The following is a 19115-nucleotide window of genomic DNA, read 5'->3' on the forward strand; positions in this document are numbered from 1 at the left end:
TACGTTATTTCTCTGGAGTGTAAAAGTCCTGTGAGTTCCAAAAACTAACAATGGCCAACGACGACTGCAAAACATTGATGACGACAGTAACGGCAACATCTTTAAGAGTGAACGAAGTAGTGTTTCGACCAACGACAACGTGAAGGGTTTTCAACCACTACCTTTGAACCTACACCAACGATAATGGTTTTTCACATTGTTTGAAGCAACAACGATGACGAAGAGTACACCAACCAAGGGCTATAGAAGTTCTTTGGCCTCGAGGTTTGATCTGTCCATGTCTCATTGTTTCGTTCATAGTGTTTTAACATTATATCGTTTATGATGGTCTATTGTGTTGGTAAAAAGATTAAATGTGTTGGTGTTTGTTTATGTTAAACGGTTGGTTTTATGATTTTTCTGCTATGTTGGTTTAGGGTTAATGTTATGGTGATTCATTTTACATATATAGTAGGCCTAACAATTTTACGTGTGGGTTTTGCATGCTTCCCTAGGTACTGTTGTGTACGTAGGGTTTGTTTTTCTTCATTGGATTCGTTAACTATTTTGTTGTTTTACATGAAAAAATGGGTGGTTCGAGATGGATCTGATGTTTTTAATTAACTATTGATTGTAAATAAAACTTCTGATTAAGGTTTCTTTGCTATTGAATAAACTTACTTATATTAATAATATGATTGAATATGGATTAAATATGATTACATGAAGAGTTGTTACATGTTTATTGTTATAGTATATATGGTTATATGTATACTGTGTACTATATAATATATTCATACTGTTTACATGTAATACGTATGTGTAAATTGTATTACATATTTTTATGCTATTTGTAACATGCTTATATAATGTATTATAACATATGAATTGAGCATGCATATTGTTAATCTATTTTATGCTTGAATATTGTTTGAGGGGTGTGAACATGCATTATTTGGTATATTGGCTGGACATCTAGGAGTGCAATGCTACTGGCGCAATAAGAAAGGGTATTACCTTTAAGTCTCCTGGTTTAACAGCGCCCCGTACCAATAATGTAAATAAATGCGTGTTGTTTGAAGTTTATTGATTCTTTGCAAATTGCATGTTTGCATTGTCACTGTATTATGATCACATAATAGATGAACAGTTCACATGGTTGCATGTTGTTTACATGCTGTCATGTTTGCTGTAACATGCTCACCTATGTATTGTTGGATGTTTGAATATTTTTTTATGGTTGTGAACATACATTATTTGGTTAATGGATGAACATGTATGTTGTTTAATGGATGCATATTGAACATGCAATATTTGGTATATTGGGGATATGTCACACATAGGATGTTGCCCACGATGCGGTTTAATTTACGATTCGATGCTTGTGATATTCCGTGTGAAATTCACAATGTTGATCTAGATAAGTATAGCTACATTGTCTTTATCAAAGACTTGAAAATTGTATAGCCAATGAAGATGAAATAATGGAGTTGTATGTGAAGGAGAAAATAAAGATTCAAACAAAAAAGTCTAATGGGGTAGGGAGATATATTATAGACTGTGATGAAGATATGTGTTATATGTTTGAAAAGTATACTAGGGTTGGGCTAAAAGATATTGACATGTTTGTATAATTCTTTCTAATTGCAACAGTTGGAAATATGACCCCTTTGCCACTTGAATAGTAACCTGCAGAAGCCTCACAACAACCACCCCAACCTTCACAATAGCATGCAAAAGCCTCACAACCCTCACAACAGCCTATAGAAGCCTTACAACAGCCACCCTAACCCTCACAGTAGCCTACAAAAGCCTCATAGCAACTTCCCCAACCCTCACAACAGCCTACTCAACCACCACAACCCTCACACCAACCTGCACATCCCTCGGAACACCCTCCCAACCCTCACAGCAGCCTGCACATCACTCACAACAGCCTCCCCATCTCTCACAGCACCCTAGACAACCATCAGAACAATCTCCCCAACAACCATCTGATTGGGATCATGGATTTGATGAGTATGAAGGAGAAATCTCTAATATTGAATGTAGTGACGATGACTGTCATTGGAGTGATGCCTCTCATGAAGATGCACAATTTAACGATGTTAATGATGATGTGGAAAATATAAATGAAGATACATCTGCAGTAGTTATTGCCAATACCAATGAAGAGACAATTGAAGGTGTGAACAATGAGACAGCTAGGGGTCTATCTAATGGTGAAGAAATGAAAGTTCTGATTCATCGAGTTCTGCATGTGATCTTGTTACAAGGTTGTCTAGGTTTATGAAGGGAAAAACATTCACATATAGTGTAAATGGGAAAGTTAATTTTGAGGTTAGATAAATTTTTGAAAGTGTTGATTATTTTAGGGAGGTATTAAGAGAGTACACACTTCAGAGGGGCTTCCAATTGAGAAAAATATATAATGAAAGAAGAGAATCAAATTAGTTTGTGCAATAAAGGGTTATCTATACCATTTTTATGCAACCATGATGGTTGATCAGCAGTCTTTCCAAATAAGAATATATGAACCCACACACACTTGTTTGAAGGTTCAGAACAACTCAAAAACTACTGCTTCTTAGATAACAAAGAAAATGAGGTGTTTTATTTGGTCACAAAGAGGGTCAACCATTAAGCCTTTGGCTGACCAACTAGAAATGGATCATTTATTAAAGATTAGTAATAAAAAATTCTATAGGGTTAGGAAAATTGCAACTAATATGACAGTAAATAAGCATTCTGACTCATTCAATTGGTTGTTTGGGTATTGTAACATTTTGTTGGTTAGTAATCTTGATTCAAGGGTTGTTTTGAAAGTCATTAGGGAAGAAATCCCATCAACTCCAAGATTCCATAGGTTTTTTATGAGCTTTGCAGCACAAAAAAGGGGATTTATCGATGGATGTCGTCATTTTGTGGGAGTAGATGGTTGCCATCTCAAGGGTCATTTTGGGGGAGTTCTTCTGTCTGTAGTTGCATTGATGCCAATGGTGGGATATTCCCATTCGCTATTTGTGTGTGTGAGGTTGAGAATAGTGACACATGGGGGTATTTCATCAATTTACTGCATGATGTTTTGGGGGATATCAAGCTTATCACTTTCATGAGTGATAGGCAAAAAGGGTTAATAAATTCTTTACAAACACAATGGCCGAGCGCCAAAAGCAGATTCTGTTTAAGGCATGTTTATACAAACTTTAGGAAAATTTTTCCCAGGATATGCATGAAGAACCTTTTTTGGGCTGTTTGTAAAACATCTAATAAGGTTAATTTCCAACATGTATTAACAAAAGTACGGGAGGTTGATTAGACGTCACATAAATGGATCATCGAAAATGAACCCGATCAGTGGTCTAGGTTTGGATTTGATACAAATGTCAAATCTGCTCATATCACTAACAACATGAGTGAATCCTTCAACAGCTAGCTTGGAGAAGATAGAGAGATGTCAATTTTGAGTTTGTTGGAACTTTATCGGAGGAGAATAATGACAAGAATTCATAATAGGCTCAAGGCAACCAGAGAGTGGGTTACCCCACTACCACCGTTGTTGTTAGCCAAGTTGAATAAGAATATTAAATCTGCTAGAAATGTGAGGATTCTTCATGCTAGTCTGATGGAGTTCGAAGTCATTGATATGTCTGTTTTGCCAAGTGGAACATACACATTGGATCTTCAAAAGAGAAGTTGTGATTGTGGCATATGGCAGATTTCTGGTGTCCCATGTCAACATATAGTGTGCTTCATACTGCATATGAATTTTTCTTTATTTGAATTATTTGTTGATGAGAAACTCAGAATTCTAGCATATATGACAACATATAGTGGAATAATTCATCCAGTTTCAGATAAAAGGAATTGGCCTGCCCCCTCTGAAAGCAAGCTGCTCCTACCCCATAAACAACCAACCTGTGGCAAGGCAAGAAAAATGAGAAGAAGAGACCCTGATGAATGACCAAAGAGAAAACAAATGTCCACTGTCAAATGCAGTTTATGCTAGGAAATTGGTCACAACAAGAGGTCATGTAAAAATAAGGGCCAAATGACTATTTTCCACCCAAGGTATGCTGTAATCTCAAGTTTCCACCATTTAACTATAGAAATACCGTTTACTCACCCATGGCCGGTTAAATTTAAAAGAATCCTAACGCCTGAAAATTTTATCTCTTTTTGCCCCCTTAAACTTTAAAAACTAAAATTTTTCCCTAGCTAAGTTTTAAAAAATGGCAGTTTCACCTTAGGGTTTCGTCGGAGATGTCGTCGGAGATTTCAAAACGAAACCCTATGGTGAAACTGCCATTTTTTAAAACTTAGGTTAGAGAAAAATTTTAGTTTTTAAATTTTAGAGAAGCAAAAATAAATTATATTTTAGTTTATTTTTTAATATTATAGAGAAAATGATGATTTTACCCTTACCATCGTTAATTTTAACTGCTCATGGATAGGTATTTGGTATTTCTATAGTTAAAGGGTAGAAACTTGAGATTATAGCATACCTTGGGTGGGAAATAGTCTTTTGGCCTAAAAATAATCCTGCTGCTGCAAACAGAAGAAATCAAAAGGTAATTATTATACATCATTTTTCATTATTTTATCATACCCTCTGGTTTATTATTCCTTAACTAATTCTTCAATTTTTTGTTTTGTTAACAGAGAAAGACAATACTAAGCATGACAACTTACTCAGCACGGGCACAATTTGCGGAAACTTTTTCCAACCAACCCTCACAATATGATATTAATGATCTAGATATTTATGCAATGGAATACATCTTCGTAGTCAATTTATTTTTTTTATTTTTCTTTCTGTTGGCCAGGTTGATAAATGCTGAACCAAAAAGGTTTAACTAGTGTAAATTTTGTTTCCAGAGGTCCAATTCAAGTAACTGCATCAAGCCTATTCTCTGTAGCCTTCATGAAGAGTTCACTGCATTGGGTATTTTTGGCAGAACTTTGAAAAATGATAAGATAATTTATTTTTTTTTATATGCAGCGCTCATTAAGTAGTTTGTAATATGCAGCGCTCATAAGTAGTTTGTAATATGCAACACTCATAAATAATTTTGGAGTAGAATATTTTTTATTTTTTGATATACTACTATTGACATTTCATCTTATCGTAATTGTAGTAATGATATTTGTTTTGGTAATGTTGTGCTGATTTACTGCATTAGTGCTTGCTTTTGTGGTTTATGTAGTAATATGTTAATAACTGTTTTAGGGTTTATGCAGTAATATGTTAAAATTTAGATTTTGGAATTTAATGGATTCTGTTGATAACTGCACTTACATTGGTTTCTGTTGATAATTGGTGTTGCATTGGTAATGTTGACATATGGTTTCTGCACTTAAAGGTTCCAATTTGTTTTTTGCTTGGTTTTTTTGGTTTCTGACAGTTTATTGTTTTCCAGCTTACAGTTTACAATTTAGTTTTCTGCATTTTCTTTTTGTTTCTGCAGAATTATTGTTTTCCAGCTTATGGTTTCCTTGGTTTTCTGCATTTTCTTTTAGTTTCTAAAAGTTTATTTGGTTTTTTCTGCATTTTCTTGTTGAAAGCTGATTATTTTCCAGGGTTCTGATTATCATTTGGTAATTTACTGCATTTTCCTGTTTTTGGAAATTTTCTACATTTTCTTTAGGTTTATGTGAGATTAATTTATTTTCTAGGGTTATGTTTACAATTTGGCTTTTTCATTTTTTTGTTTCTAGATTTTGGTTTCTGCATTCAATCTAGAATTTAAAATGCAGAAAAATATCAGTCTCTTAACGTAAATGAAATGCAAAATACACAATTTGGTTTCTTCATTTTCTTGTTTCTAGATTTTTGTTCTACATTTTCAGTCTGGAATTTTGGATTTCGGTTTCTGCATTTACAGTCTAGAATTTGAAATGCAGAAAAGCATCAATCTGGAATTTGAAATGTAGAAAAGTATTAGTCTGAAATCCCATTAAAATGAGCTTATGAATTGAACAAAAGATAATTGAAATCTTGAAGGCATAAAAACATCATTCTCTAACGTAAATTGGTAGTTTCCATTCTACGGGGTAAATTGGTAATTTCAATCAAACCCTTATGCCTACAGATTAAATTGAGGGGTATTTTTGTTATTTCATCTAATAAGGGTAAAATAGACATTTTATCCTTATGCAAACATATATCATCTATATTAATGGCTTATGGGTGGGAAAAATGGTTTTCCATCTGCCGTGGGTGGGATTAAGATCGCATCAAAAGCTGGGTGGGACAAAGTTCTTCTCCCTTTTGGGCATTGGTAAATTTTTTGGGTCCCCATTCATTTTCCTTTCACGTTCTCAAATCTTTCGGGGGACGGAAAGATGAATAAATCAGGGAAGCTTCGGAAGCCTTTCTCTGCCATTCTCCGCCGAGCGCTTCGTACGACGTGTCATTTTGAGGTTTCAAATTACATTTACACTTCAACCCCACAGAGTCGCTTTCTCAATTCATCTTCTTTCTCTCCTCCGTCCGAATGGCGTTGTCCTGTTCCAAACCTTTCATTTTGGTCCAAAACTTTCTGCTCGGAATCCGCCGAGAGAGCTCACAACGGCACGTGCTGGAACTGCGATGCGGTGCCTAAAACGGCGCCGTTTCTGTTTTGTGAGTCCTGTCGGAGTGTCCAGCCTGTTGATTGCTCCGTGGATTATTTTCAAATATTTGGATTGTGAGTATCTGAAATTCAACACAAAGTTTCGTTTCGATAAGTTTCTGTATGTATAAATATTCTTCTGTTGCTATTGCTGTTTTTATTTCAAATGATTGTTGGATTGCTAGAAAGATTAGTGTAAAAGGAACCAAAAAAAAGGAGCTCTGTTGTCTAGTTGTTTTAGTGTGTTTGAGAGTATAAGCAAAGAGAGTAATGATCTTTTGTTGCTAGTTTGGATAAGAAATAAGCCAAGGAAACTGAAGAATTTAGGGATGTGATAATTTTACAATGATGGAAGCTTTTCTCATTATTTCACATTTCCTTGAAATATGCAATTTGCTATATAGACACGCTCTTGCATGTGTTGACATGGGATTCATGATTGGACTGGCGCTTATTGATAAGTTGTCTTTATGTTTCACTGAAGATTTTGTAGCTACTATATGGAAGATGATTATAAGAAAGATACGCTTGTAAAATTTACAAGTTATCTTAATGTTTCATTGCAAGTTATGAATATTTTGCGATTGTGAAACATGATACTTGCTTCCGTAAACGTCACACCTTTTACAAGTGATATTTTGTTGTAAGTATAATGTTCAACACAAAAAATATAATGTCAATACCTTTCGTATTGTAGAAGTTCTGATCTTCTCTTCTTTCTATTTCCATTTTCGATTAAGCATTCAAACTATGTAAAGTTTGTAGTTTTTCTCAGCTTCACTAAGCTCTGTTGTTCTCAACTGGACCCAAAAGCTAGTTTACAAAGTTAGTGTAACACTAATATCAGTTTTAGTAGCTAGCTGTATATTAAAGTCCGTTAAGCGGAGTTTGTTATTGTTTCTTTAGTTCTATTTTGAATTTAGTAGCCCCTGTTATTTTTTGCCTAATTCATAACAGAGCGAAAAGGTATGAAATTGAGGATAGGAATCTGGAGGGAAAGTACAAAGACTGGCAGAAAAAGTTACATCCTGATCTAGTTCATTCAAAATCTGAGGTCTGTTCAAATATTTTTGAAGCTCTTGAAAATAATAGTTTTTCGATATCTTATGGTTAAATGTTTATATGCTCTCTTTTTTTTTTTTTTTAATTAGAGGGAGAGAGAGTATGCTGCTGAACAGTCTGCTCGGGTAATTGAAGCCTACCACACACTTAGGAATGCATTGTCTCGGGCAATATACATTGTAAGATTACTTTAAGCATCATTAGGATGAGCTTCTTGTTGATTTTATCACACACACAGAAAAATATCAAGGCTATCTAAGATATAAAAATGTTTACACTTTATTTTTCTAAATAATTAGCAGATATATGTATTAGTATAATTGTAAGGGAAACTGAGACTTGAGTGTGCATGAGCAATGGATTAGCTTACTACTCACTGGTGGATGATTGAATCTTTGTGGATTTAATGAATGTTTTTGAGAAGCTATTGATGTACTTAGGAGTGATTTATTAGCATCCTTTTAGTTTCTTTCATTACACTTTCCAACAATGCTTCTTTCGTCTTTCATATATACCCATTATTTTAGTTCGCCTCTAATTGCTTATGAATTAAAATTTTACAATTTGCTTTACAGATGAGGCTTGAAGGTGTAGATGTTAATGAAGAAGAGACACTTTCAGACCCACAGTTGCTTACTGAGGTATGTGTTGGTGCCTTGTTTGATGTAAATCTGAAGCTTCAAGTCTTTATAGATTTATCTGAAGTTCCCTTCAGAGAAATTTTTTTTTCTCTCACAATTAGAAGGTTTATTAGAAGATAAAGAAAAATGGGGAAGAGTGTTTTTCACATTCTTACTTACAAATAGTGCCACTTTTTCTTCTCACTTAGTTAGTTGATAAATTTCTGATGCTTCTGATTAAAATGCGGGGTTGGGGGGGGGGGGGGGGGGGGGGGGTGGGTGGTGGTGGGTGGGGGGGGGAGAGTGGAACGGACCTTTTTGGCTGTTTGAACCTTATGTTGAATCTCCTTTTTTATTAAAAATACTGACTGTTGGTTTCTGAATATAATCACAGATTATGGAGATCAGGGAAGCTGTAGAAGATGCAACTGATTCTCAGGCTTTAAATCAAATGAAGTCTATGGTATGATAAGCTCTTGATCTAGAGATATGCTATGTGAGTATAGAGTCACTTGTTTGTAATGGTTGCATCAACATTTTCCTATATGTAATATGCATATATCAGTTGCTGAGTGCGGCCTTTAGAGAGCACTGATGGAACCTAGCTGTGCAATCATCTATTCTATGGCCTGGATTTTTAAATTACATTTATAGACTGTTTGAAAGCGTGGGAGATAAGCCCACACTCAGTAAACTAGCCGTGCAAGCATCTATTCTGTGGTCTGAGTCTTTTAAATCACATTTATAGACTGTCTGAAAACATGGAAGATAATTGCCAGATCAAGGATCTTGAATGGGATGGTTGTGTTGGAACATGGTCCCTGATTGGTGGCCATGTCCTTTGCAACTCTGCCTGGGATCAGTTTACGTAAGAAAAGCTTGGATGTTTATTGAATTTAAGTGTTACTTCAATGGAAATCGGCAGACATATTTGATGTAACCACTATTGTTGTTTTCTACATTTTGTTTTTAACTTTCTTTGATTTTCCTTGTTTATTCAGATGCAAGAGAAGTTGATGCATTGGTCTAAGTCCTTTGCTAGTGCATTTCAAAATCAGAAATTTGACGAAGCTTTAACATGTATCCAAAGAATGACCTACTATGATCGTGTAAATGAAGAAATCGAAAAGAAGCTTTGATGCAGGTACTACATCCAAGCTTTTCTTCTAGAAAATCATTCATACATAGGCAAGAGGGTTACAAATGCTACTGTTTACAATTGAGAGAAAAAAATACAGAGAGAAAATAGAAAAGTTATTGCATTGTTTACAAATTCATTCAGCAACATTAATCATTTGTAATTTTGTATTCAATAATGTTATTGGTCTGACAGAGATTACTAGTTAGACAGATATTATTTCTAGAGTTAATATCATCTGTCTTGCTAGTAATCTAACACCGAACAGACTGCAAATATTTCAGTTGAAGCATGAAATGTATGACATTGACAAATAATAAATTCTTGTGCTAGAGTTAACATCACTGTCTTGCCAGTAATTTAACTGTTCTGTACCTGTTTGATTCTTCTCAATTCACCACCTGAAACAGTTACAAGTCAATGCACCTCTCAGCAGATAATCAACTAACAGCAGAGTTTCCACACCTCAACAACCAATAAAGAGTGAATCTCAATCAACCTTAGAGAGGACTGTTGAGGAAAATCTGGTGCTGATCAATTGCTCAGGTTGTAATTGCAATTCGAGGTTGTCAGTTAAGCAAGATGTGAGAGGTTGTAGATGGATATTGGTTTCTATCATCGTCTTTAGTTGAGAGACATGGAAAACAAGATGTACTTAGGAATTGAGGGCAGCTCTAACTTTATGCGACAGTCCCAAATTTCTCCAAGATCTTGAGGGGCCATAGAATTTAGGGCTCATCTTTTCATTAGTCTTTTTTTTTTCTAAATTTCTGAATTTGGAAGGCAGTAAGTTTAGAAAAACTATATTACCAGAAGCAAATTGGACTTCCCTTCTTTTCAAATCTGCATATTTTTTCAAATTTTTCTTGGGCACGAGTCCGATGTTTTTTAGTTGAGACAAGATCTGATCCTGACTGCTGAAAGTTTTCAACCTGGTCAACCTTGGTTTATTTTTTTGGGCTCCAACGGAGTAGGGTTGGAGGTTTCCTACCATATAAGGCTTTGAAGAGTGTCATTCTTGTGGCATTATGAAAGGTTGTGTTACAACAGTATTCTGTCCAAGAAAGCCAATGAGTCCTTTGGGCTGTTGTGCCCAAAAACATGTAAGTCTTTTAAGTTCCGGTTAACCACTTCAATTTGGTCATCTATATGTGGTGGTAAGAACTACTAAATTCGAACGTGGTACTCGTGTTGTGGAACAATCTAGTCCAAACTTGACTTATTAAAACGCGGTTGTGGTTGGAGATAATTGACCAAGGATACCCATGAAGCTTAATCACCTCTTCATCCAAAACGTCATCTACCTTCTTTCTTGAGTATAGATAATGGAGCACGATAAAGTGACAATTTTTAATTAATCAATCCACCATGACCAAAATTGTGTAGCCTTTTTCGTAGAAGCCCCTCATTAAGTCTGTAGAAATATTCCCTCATACTTTCTCCAAGTATTGAGGGTGGCCACAACAATCTGGTTGGACTCATAGCTTAATGCTTACTGTGTCGACAAACCTTACAATTGGCAACATAATCACAAATCGAAACCTTAATCTATGTCTGAGAGAACCCCAAATGCCCGCCAAAAGCAGTAGAATGGAACTCAACTAATATTGAGGGAATAAGAGCGAAACATGCAATAAAACCAACCTGCCCTTATACAATAATGCCTCATTTTTCAATTGGTAGTTACTGTTCCACGTGGGATCTCACAACAAATCTTATATTAAACTTCCGTATTCATTTGGGTGTACCTTCTCATCAATTTTTTCCCTTCTAACCAATGCCCAGCTGAAATGGTTGCCACGGTTGTTGAATTGTTGGGCATTCTAGATAAGGCAGCAACAACTTTCGTTCTCCACCTCAGGTCTGTTAAACTTCAAAGTCTAACCCAATAGTTTAATTACTTATTTCTGTTGATCACTCTTAATTATCTTTTGTTCCGGGTGTTTCAAAATCTTTTGGTTAGTTTGAATTTTAAGGTTCCTGCCTCTCCGTCTTTGCGAGGGGAAAATAAGTGTCATTAACTCCCATTCGTACACTAATATCACTTGGCCTCTAGCGGGCAATGCTTGGCTCATGAATGTATTGGGCTACTCCTTTTGCATCGATAGTGCCCCTAAACTACTCTTGGGAGCATCCGTCTTAATAATGAATTTCTTAGTAAAATTAGGTATGGTTAAGATCAGGATTGTCATAATTGCTCTGTCGTGGGTGAAAAGCATCATTGCTTTACCACTCCAACCAAATGAATTTTTTTTTGTTGCCAAGTTAAGGGAGTTGTGATGCGGTCTTAACATCTTACAAACCTCCATTAATACCTTGTATGACCTGCTGGAAAACCTCTCAATTCCTTAATATCTCTTGGTTGGGCCAATCTACCAGGCATTGTATTTTCTTTAGGTTTGTCACTGCACCAACAGTCGAAATTATGCAACCCAAATACTCTAATTTTTTTACGAGCAAGGAACATTTATTTTTACTCAACACCAATTGATGCTCAGACAAGAGTTTTAGTGTCTTTTCTAAGTGCATCAAGTGTTCTGTCCGTGCTATAAATTAAAGTGCCATAAAAGAAAATCAATACAAACCACCGCAAATTATCATGAAAAACTTTATTCTCATGCTTTAAAAGTGAAAAGAGCTTTAAAATAAACCAAAAGACATTAGGGAAACTTGTATTGATTATTATGTGTACGAAAAACTATAGCAGAATTTGACTAAAGAAAGGGTTGATACTCGCCTTATAATCCCAACTTGGACCATCGTGCGAACTAATCGCTCCACTTCATTTCTCGGTAATATGGATATACTAGTTGAGCTCCCTCTACCAAGCATGATCATTGGGTCATCAAGGCGAAAGTTTGGACGACTCACTAAATAAATGTTGGACATCTCTCCATCGGTGGGTTACTGAAGCTTCCAATTCTATGTTTTCATGCCCCCAAACACCAACCTGAAACCATCATACTCTTTTTAATGGATTTCCACATCTCCTTGAATGATGTCTCTATGGTGATTAAAGATGGGTCGCCCTATAATTGTACTTGTCCCTGCCATTCGGAACACATAGGTCGTGTTTTCTAGCTGCTTCGTACTTTGCATAGTGTCTTCAACCAATTCACACCGAGAATTACATTTATATTTCCCTGATTAATGGGGAAAAATCTCAGTAATTTCCATCTCCTGCAGTGTTAACTGAACATCTCGACAGATTCCAACTTCTTTCACACACTGTCCATCACCTACTGTGCGTTTTTCAGACCTTGTAATATTAACCTTTAATATAACAACTTTAATAATACCAACTACGATGTATTTTCAGTCGCGCCGGAGTAGATATTGATTCATCTTGCTTGACTTGCAGGGTCTTATCGAGCTTGCAAATTCGAACCTAATTAAGTTGTGACTGACTGAGATTCGCATTGGAAATAACGAGATCTCACCAATAAGTAGAAATTGTAGTTCTTATTAAAGCATTAAGAAGTAATGACGAAAGGTTTGGGATTTTAAATTATTTCAAGTTGCACACAATGTAAGCAAGAATGAATCTATATTATTACTGATTAGAAAAGTAATATACAATGTAACAGTCCCAAAATAACGCAAATCAGTTCAAGAATTTGCGTCTGCGTATTAAAGCAGACTTTTTGTGTAGTACAGAGCGAGCTAAATCTTGCTTACCCTCCCTGTTGAGCCCAAAAAATATCGTTCGAAAGTTAATATTACTAGGAACAATTCCTTTGTCTAACATTTCTGATATAAGTTGCAGGGCTTCTGCAGATTTCCCTACCTTACACAGACAACTTATGAACATTGAATAAGTCTTAAAATCAGGGTAAGGTCCTTTCTCTTTCATGTGGTTAAAGACATCCCAAGCTTCGGTAATCTTGCTCGAGTCCATGTATCCACGAATCAATGCAGAATAAGTAACCACTGTTGGTTTACAACCCTTTTCTTGCATTTCTGCAAAAGTTTCCAAAGCTCTTCCTACTTGCTTTTCTTTGAAGAAATGAACTATTAAGGATGTGTAAACGTGGACATTTGGTAGAATGCCTACCTGCTTCATCGACTCTACCTTTGCCAATGCTTGTTCTGTTTGTCCCCTTCGCAATAGTCCATGAACAACGCTGCCATAGATATACTGATCCAGCTTAGATCGATCTTCTTCAACTTCATTGACTAATGCTAAAGCTTCTTCCAATCTTCCTGCTCGACAAAGAGCTCGAATATACAAGGAATAACTCAGGGGGCGTGTGAAACCAACTTTGCAGAGTGATTCCATGCAACTTCTAGCTGCCTGCAGCTTACTAACTTCGCATAAACAACCAAGGTATGTTTCGATCAATTCCTTATCTGGAGTATATCCTGCATGAATCATCTCTTGAAATACTTTTACGGCGTTGTCTACCTTCCTACCTTTTCTCCCACAAAGCAATATGACTAAATACTTATAGGTACTACATGTTGGATTGCAGCCACTAGCTTTCATCTCCCAAAGATCCTCAGGGCAATCTCTGTTAGACCTGCTCGACCGTATTGCATTATCATGATTGTCCATGTATCTGTTGTGATTATGAAACGATTTCTTCTCATTTCAAAAAATAAGTTTCTCATGTGCTTAAAATCTTTCCCACGTCCTGCGATCTTGATCGCCATGTTGTATGTATCTGTACTGTGTTGATAACCAGCTCGTTTACCCACCCATGAGAAAAATTGCTGAGCTGTGTTACCATTTGTTTCACAGTTACGCAAAATTTCCAGAACAAGTTCTGGTGTGAACTGGACAGTGCATTTCTCTAAAGCTTCTTGAACGAAGCACCAGTCATTTGATGATGATAACAACCCACAAATTTCTTGTAAATGCTGCTCGCTGTAAGCCTTTGAATGTAGCTTCACCAAGTCAGAATTCATTTTCTCTTGCTCTATTCGATTATGGTTCAACTTTGAATGGAACTTTTGTCTAGTAGATGCATCATTATTAAGAAACTCACCTTGGGAAGGAAGTTTAGAAATTCTTCGCATCTGCTTTACTTTTTCAACATTATCCATCTCTCCCTTCTTCTCCATACAAGACATAGCCCATTGAAATATTTCATCCCCAATAACTATTTTGGAATCCTGCATTTTGTTCAAAACCTTTAAGATCTCATCTGTCCTGTAAACTCTACAAAGCTCCTTGACGAACACAGAATACGATTTCCAAGTGGGTCTGACACCGTAATCTTCCATGCTCTCTAATGTTTTCCAAGCTTCAGATATATGATTTTGGCGAACATGTCCTGCAACCATTGCAGTGATCACCACGCTATCTAGCTGGATTCCACATTGCTGCATCTCACTGTATAGTTCACAGCCTTTCTGATACTCATTTAATTTGAAGAGGCATTGCATTAGTTCTGTATAGGTAGAAGCCAATGCCAATATCCACATTCTTTCATTTCTTGAAACAGAACGAGAGCTTTAGAAAGATCATTTTTCCTCAAGTATCCACTGACAATAAACCCATATACCTTACCATTAACCAAATTTCTTTTCTTCATAATGTCAAGAATCTCTAAAGCATCTGAAATCCGGCCAGCCCTGCACAGTCCTTTCACCAAAGTCTCGAAATAATCATTGTCAATTGATACCTCCTTACTATTGAGGTTTCGGATCAATTCCAAAGCTTCCTTAATTCTCTCAGCAGCGCAAAAACCCTTCAGCATGTAAATGTAAACAGCATGCTCTGGAATCTGAGAGTTTTTTAACATATCATCAGCAACAGAGTGGACCACATCAACATCTCCCAATTTTGCTGCAGAATTCATTACCATCTTGTACAAATTCAAATCGAGCATAATATTCTTCTGCGCTGCCTCTTTATAGAACTCCAAAGCTATGTCCCTTTTACCGGCATTACAAAGAGATCGTATCATCATTTTGTAAGCTGCTGCATCAGGTTCACAACCACATTTCTTCATATTATCAAAGACCAACAGAGCTTTCCCTATCAACTTCGCCTTTCCATACTGTGATACAAGAATTGTCCAAGTCTTGATACTCTTCTCACATGATTTTATCTCCATATCTTTTGCCAACTCCTCCATCAGCCCAAACTCTTTCGCTTCCCCAGCTATTGACAACATGGTATTATAAATTTCAGTCGTACCATGAAACCCTTCTCTTACCTTCACCCAACTGAAAAACTTTAAAGCCAAATGTGGCACTTTAAAGCATCGTTTCAAAACCTTCTCAACAACCTCAGGATGAAACCGAATGCCCGAAGTCTCTAACCTATCCTCCATTGAAATGACACAATTTTCAGCCCTAACAATCTCCGTAATCTCATGAACCACAGGGCTGACATCAATATTATTACCAAATTATTCATCTGGGTATCTCCCAATACTGAAATTTTCTCCTCTTGAGCATTTCCCCGAACAGTTGGTGAGAAAGAAGTAAGATTTCCACTAACCCCACTCACTTTTTCCTCCGTCTCGCAATATCGAAAACCCACATGGGGTTTCATCTGGTGCTACATTTTCAGCACCTAAAATTTCAGTTATCTCGTTAAAAAGTGTAGAAATTCCATCTGCTCGCTGTTTAAAGGGTGGTGGTGCGGCTGGGCCTTTTTAGGTTGAGAAGGTTTAGATGACTTGACAAAGCTTGAAAGATGAGAAATCCTAAGTCTACAGAGCTGAGATTTTCTGAGTTTACAGCTTGAATCTGAAAACAAGGATTTGAATCTGCTTATGTATCGCATTCTTTGGTGACTTTTAAATGCCTAAAACTTCATTTACCCGCTGTTTATAAACCAACGCCCGTTCCCGCCGCATAAAATAACAAACTCAAAGGGAGACTTCCATAATTGTTATCAAATTTTATTCAATTGAATTCCGTTATTTCATACCAACTTATTTGTGCAAGTGAAACTTACTTAGATTAGCGAATAAACAGTATTGTTATACGTATTCATTTTAAATATATAAATAAATATATATTTGTTATATATAATTATATAATTAAATTTATTTTATAAATTATTTTAATTATTTAATTATTTAATAATATATATCAAATATATATATTTATATTTTTAAAATAAATATACATAATTTTATTGATAAATAAAATGCCAAGAATATCGTGGGAGTCTCTCATTTCTTTGTTTAAAAATCAATGAATATTTTTATCTTTGACCAGGGGGGAATGTCAAATAGGGAGAGTTATTTTCTCTAAGTTAAATTTGTTATAATTTTTTTGGAACCATTTTATCTCTCACTAACTCAATGTCTGACTGGCAGAGCAAAAAGATTAAAAAAAGTATATATATATATATATATATATATATATATATATTATATATATATATATATATTGTATAACCCCATTTAAGGTAGTAGTAAATTTCATTTTTGATGATGAAAAAAAAGTTCAAATCAAACAAATATTGGGTGAGTGACTATTTCCGACTTTGAAAATGTCCAAACGGCAAATTCTCATGAAAAATGATATTTTTTTATGGAATATTAATTATTTTAAGCCCTTTTTCCTATACATATGGAGTTGCCTTTTTTTTTTTTTTACTATATATATTTAGCCATATTTTGATTTGATTTCTTTTTTAAAATGAGAAGAGCTCAACCAACAATATGATTCAACTTCAGCCACTTTAGCAAAAAGAAATGAAAGCAAAAATGTTGAAATCTTACATCAAAATTAGAAAGATCCAAGTAAGTATAAATCTAAACTTTTATAGTGTTATTTATTTTGTTAGAGATTTGGAATCTATAGAGCATGTATAATGTGATTTTGTAAGATAATTTATGATTGTTTGATATAAGTTATTGTTTCAAAGTTAAATCAATTCAAGTATTGATTAATTATCTAGAAAGATTCAATAGATCAAATAGAACGCAAATGTTTTTGTGATCAAAATTTGGGAGAAAATAAAAATGTAACTATTATGATCTGGGTTTTGGGCTTGGCTAAAATGAAAGAATGTTAATAGTTTATATAAGAGTTGATTTCGAATGATTGGTCAAGAAAGTCTACTATTGTCTTAAAATTAATCGAAGACAATCAAATGTCTATATCTATACGGATAATGATTTGACAGCGCTTGAGAACCCATATGAGCTCCAAGATGATGATGATATTAAATTTTTTATGATAGTAGTAAGGGAAAAAGTATTACCGACATGTTTTTATGTTACAAAGAGTCAAATCAAAGAAAGAGACAATTTGGATGAAGAACAAGCTGAGGAAGAACAATTGAAGAATGATCCGACATTCGATTGAGCACAACCATAGAGTATCCCAGAGGATGAAGAATTGGATAATCTCAATGATGATGATAATAATGGAATAACATCGAGTGCATGAGTATGGAGTTGTTTCCATGCCCTTCCATGCTTACAAAATGTCCAAAATATGTTGCTCTGAACATTTGTCTTTAAGTCATATTTAACCTAGTGTAGATTCTTGTAACTGTTTTTAGGTGCACTTTGACAATTACACGACTCCAAAATCTGTGGGCAATATGGAACTTAAACTCACCATCCCACTCATTGACATGAAATCTCTTAAATGAATCACAAAAAGAACAACAAAGTTAGAAAAAACAAACAAAATTTTTAATTTTCTTTGTTAAATAATTAATTTATGTTTTTTTGGTCATAATTTATGTAATTAATCACTTTTTAGAATAATTTATGTGACCTTTTGAATAATTTCATTCACTTTCTAAATTTCTAAATGGTTGGTCTAGTGTTTCGTCAATCAACCAAATCAATTTTTGAAAAAAAAAAAGGTGGTTGTTGGTTAGGTGTTTGATCAATTAGTCAACCAAATTTAAAAAAAAAATTAGTTGATCGAGTGTTTGGTCAATCAACCAATCTTTTTCTCAAATTTTTACCAACAAATCAACAAATCATAAATCACAAATAATTTTTCAACTCAGATAAATTTCTATCTACCAAAACATTATTTTATTGTAATAAACCCAAATATAAGAAACCTGAATAAACCTAAGCAAAACCAATGAAGATGAGTGGAAATCTATGAATATTTGGTCTAATACTTACCTGATATGCCATTTTTCAGGCATTTCTAAAATCTTATGAAAACCAACAAAGATGAGTGGAAATCAGTGGGATCAATGATGGGTTTCTTGAAATCTAATGAAAATTGGCTTGTCAGCAAATTGCTAGCGTTAACAACGTGTTAGTTGTCTTGATCTGTCCACGAACGGCCGGTAGCTTGGCTTGTTGGCGTTGGTTTTGGTAAATCGACTATTAACTTGTTTTTTAAGAGCTTGGCCAAGAGTTTTTGGATGCTTGGCCAGCTTCTCAGTGGTATTTTGGATTTTTTGTATGTGTGGCTAAATATGTATAATGGAAAAAAGTTTGCTAGATATATATAAGGTGGAAAAAAGTTGTTAAAATTACTAATATCTCTTTTTTCACTTTACATCAAAAGTCAAATGTTATTTTTAATAGTTAGAGGGTATTTGTGTAAATATTATAAGATTAATATAATTTTTACCTTAAAATATAAAAAAAATGTTTTCTTTCACCAATTTTAAAAGTTATCACTTGGACCCCTATATTCAATTGATAAAAATCAAAACCCTAACTTCAGTTAATCTTAAACGTATAATTACACCAATTATGATTGAAATTAGGGTTGAAATCACACTGAAAAGGTACAGTTTAGCTAAATTGT

General features: G+C 34.9%; 3 protein-coding genes across 6 annotated transcripts; 2 read left to right on the forward strand and 1 right to left on the reverse strand.

The window, feature by feature from the left end:
- Positions 1–3475: 3475 nt before the first annotated feature.
- On the forward strand, positions 3476–3943 carry LOC123227870. The gene has a single exon (XM_044652994.1). The coding sequence runs from the start codon at positions 3476–3478 to the stop codon at positions 3941–3943; it is 468 nt and encodes a 155-aa protein (XP_044508929.1).
- A 2280-nt stretch (positions 3944–6223) lies between these two features.
- Positions 6224–10255, forward strand: LOC123226949 (iron-sulfur cluster co-chaperone protein HscB homolog). Of its 4 annotated transcripts, none has more exons than XM_044651533.1 (7): positions 6225–6668; positions 7551–7647; positions 7745–7834; positions 8231–8296; positions 8670–8738; positions 9277–9419; positions 9824–10255. In XM_044651533.1, the coding sequence occupies exons 1-6, from the start codon at positions 6325–6327 to the stop codon at positions 9412–9414; spliced, it is 804 nt and encodes a 267-aa protein (XP_044507468.1). In that variant the 5' UTR covers positions 6225–6324; the 3' UTR covers positions 9415–9419; positions 9824–10255. The 4 variants fall into 4 exon arrangements, with proteins under 4 accessions (XP_044507470.1, XP_044507468.1, XP_044507469.1 ...); XM_044651534.1 differs by having other exon boundaries at positions 9850–10255; XM_044651535.1 differs by lacking the exon at positions 9824–10255 and having other exon boundaries at positions 6224–6668; positions 8670–8771; positions 9277–9415.
- A 2688-nt stretch (positions 10256–12943) lies between these two features.
- On the reverse strand, positions 12944–16269 carry LOC123227223 (putative pentatricopeptide repeat-containing protein At5g06400, mitochondrial). Its single transcript, XM_044651931.1, is given in 6 exon segments — positions 12944–13904; positions 13907–14830; positions 14833–15766; positions 15769–15889; positions 15891–15978; positions 15981–16269. Coding segments are annotated over 6 exon segments (3126 nt in total). The 5' UTR covers positions 16153–16269; the 3' UTR covers positions 12944–13017.
- Between the last annotated feature and the right edge of the window lie 2846 nt (positions 16270–19115).

Source organism: Mangifera indica, chromosome 10 (assembly GCF_011075055.1).
Source record: "Mangifera indica cultivar Alphonso chromosome 10, CATAS_Mindica_2.1, whole genome shotgun sequence".
NCBI classification, from domain to species: domain Eukaryota; kingdom Viridiplantae; phylum Streptophyta; class Magnoliopsida; order Sapindales; family Anacardiaceae; genus Mangifera; species Mangifera indica.

Bases quoted from the DNA above. Each gene is read 5' to 3' on its own strand.
- LOC123227870 (XM_044652994.1), top strand. From the start codon at position 3,476: ATGACAAGAATTCATAATAGGCTCAAGGCAACCAGAGAGTGGGTTACC.
- LOC123226949 (XM_044651533.1), top strand. From the start codon at position 6,325: ATGAATAAATCAGGGAAGCTTCGGAAGCCTTTCTCTGCCATTCTCCGC. The intron at 7,648-7,744 runs GTCTGTTCAAAT...TTTTTTAATTAG, and splicing joins TAGTTCATTCAAAATCTGAG to AGGGAGAGAGAGTATGCTGC. The intron at 8,297-8,669 runs GTATGTGTTGGT...ATATAATCACAG, and splicing joins ACCCACAGTTGCTTACTGAG to ATTATGGAGATCAGGGAAGC.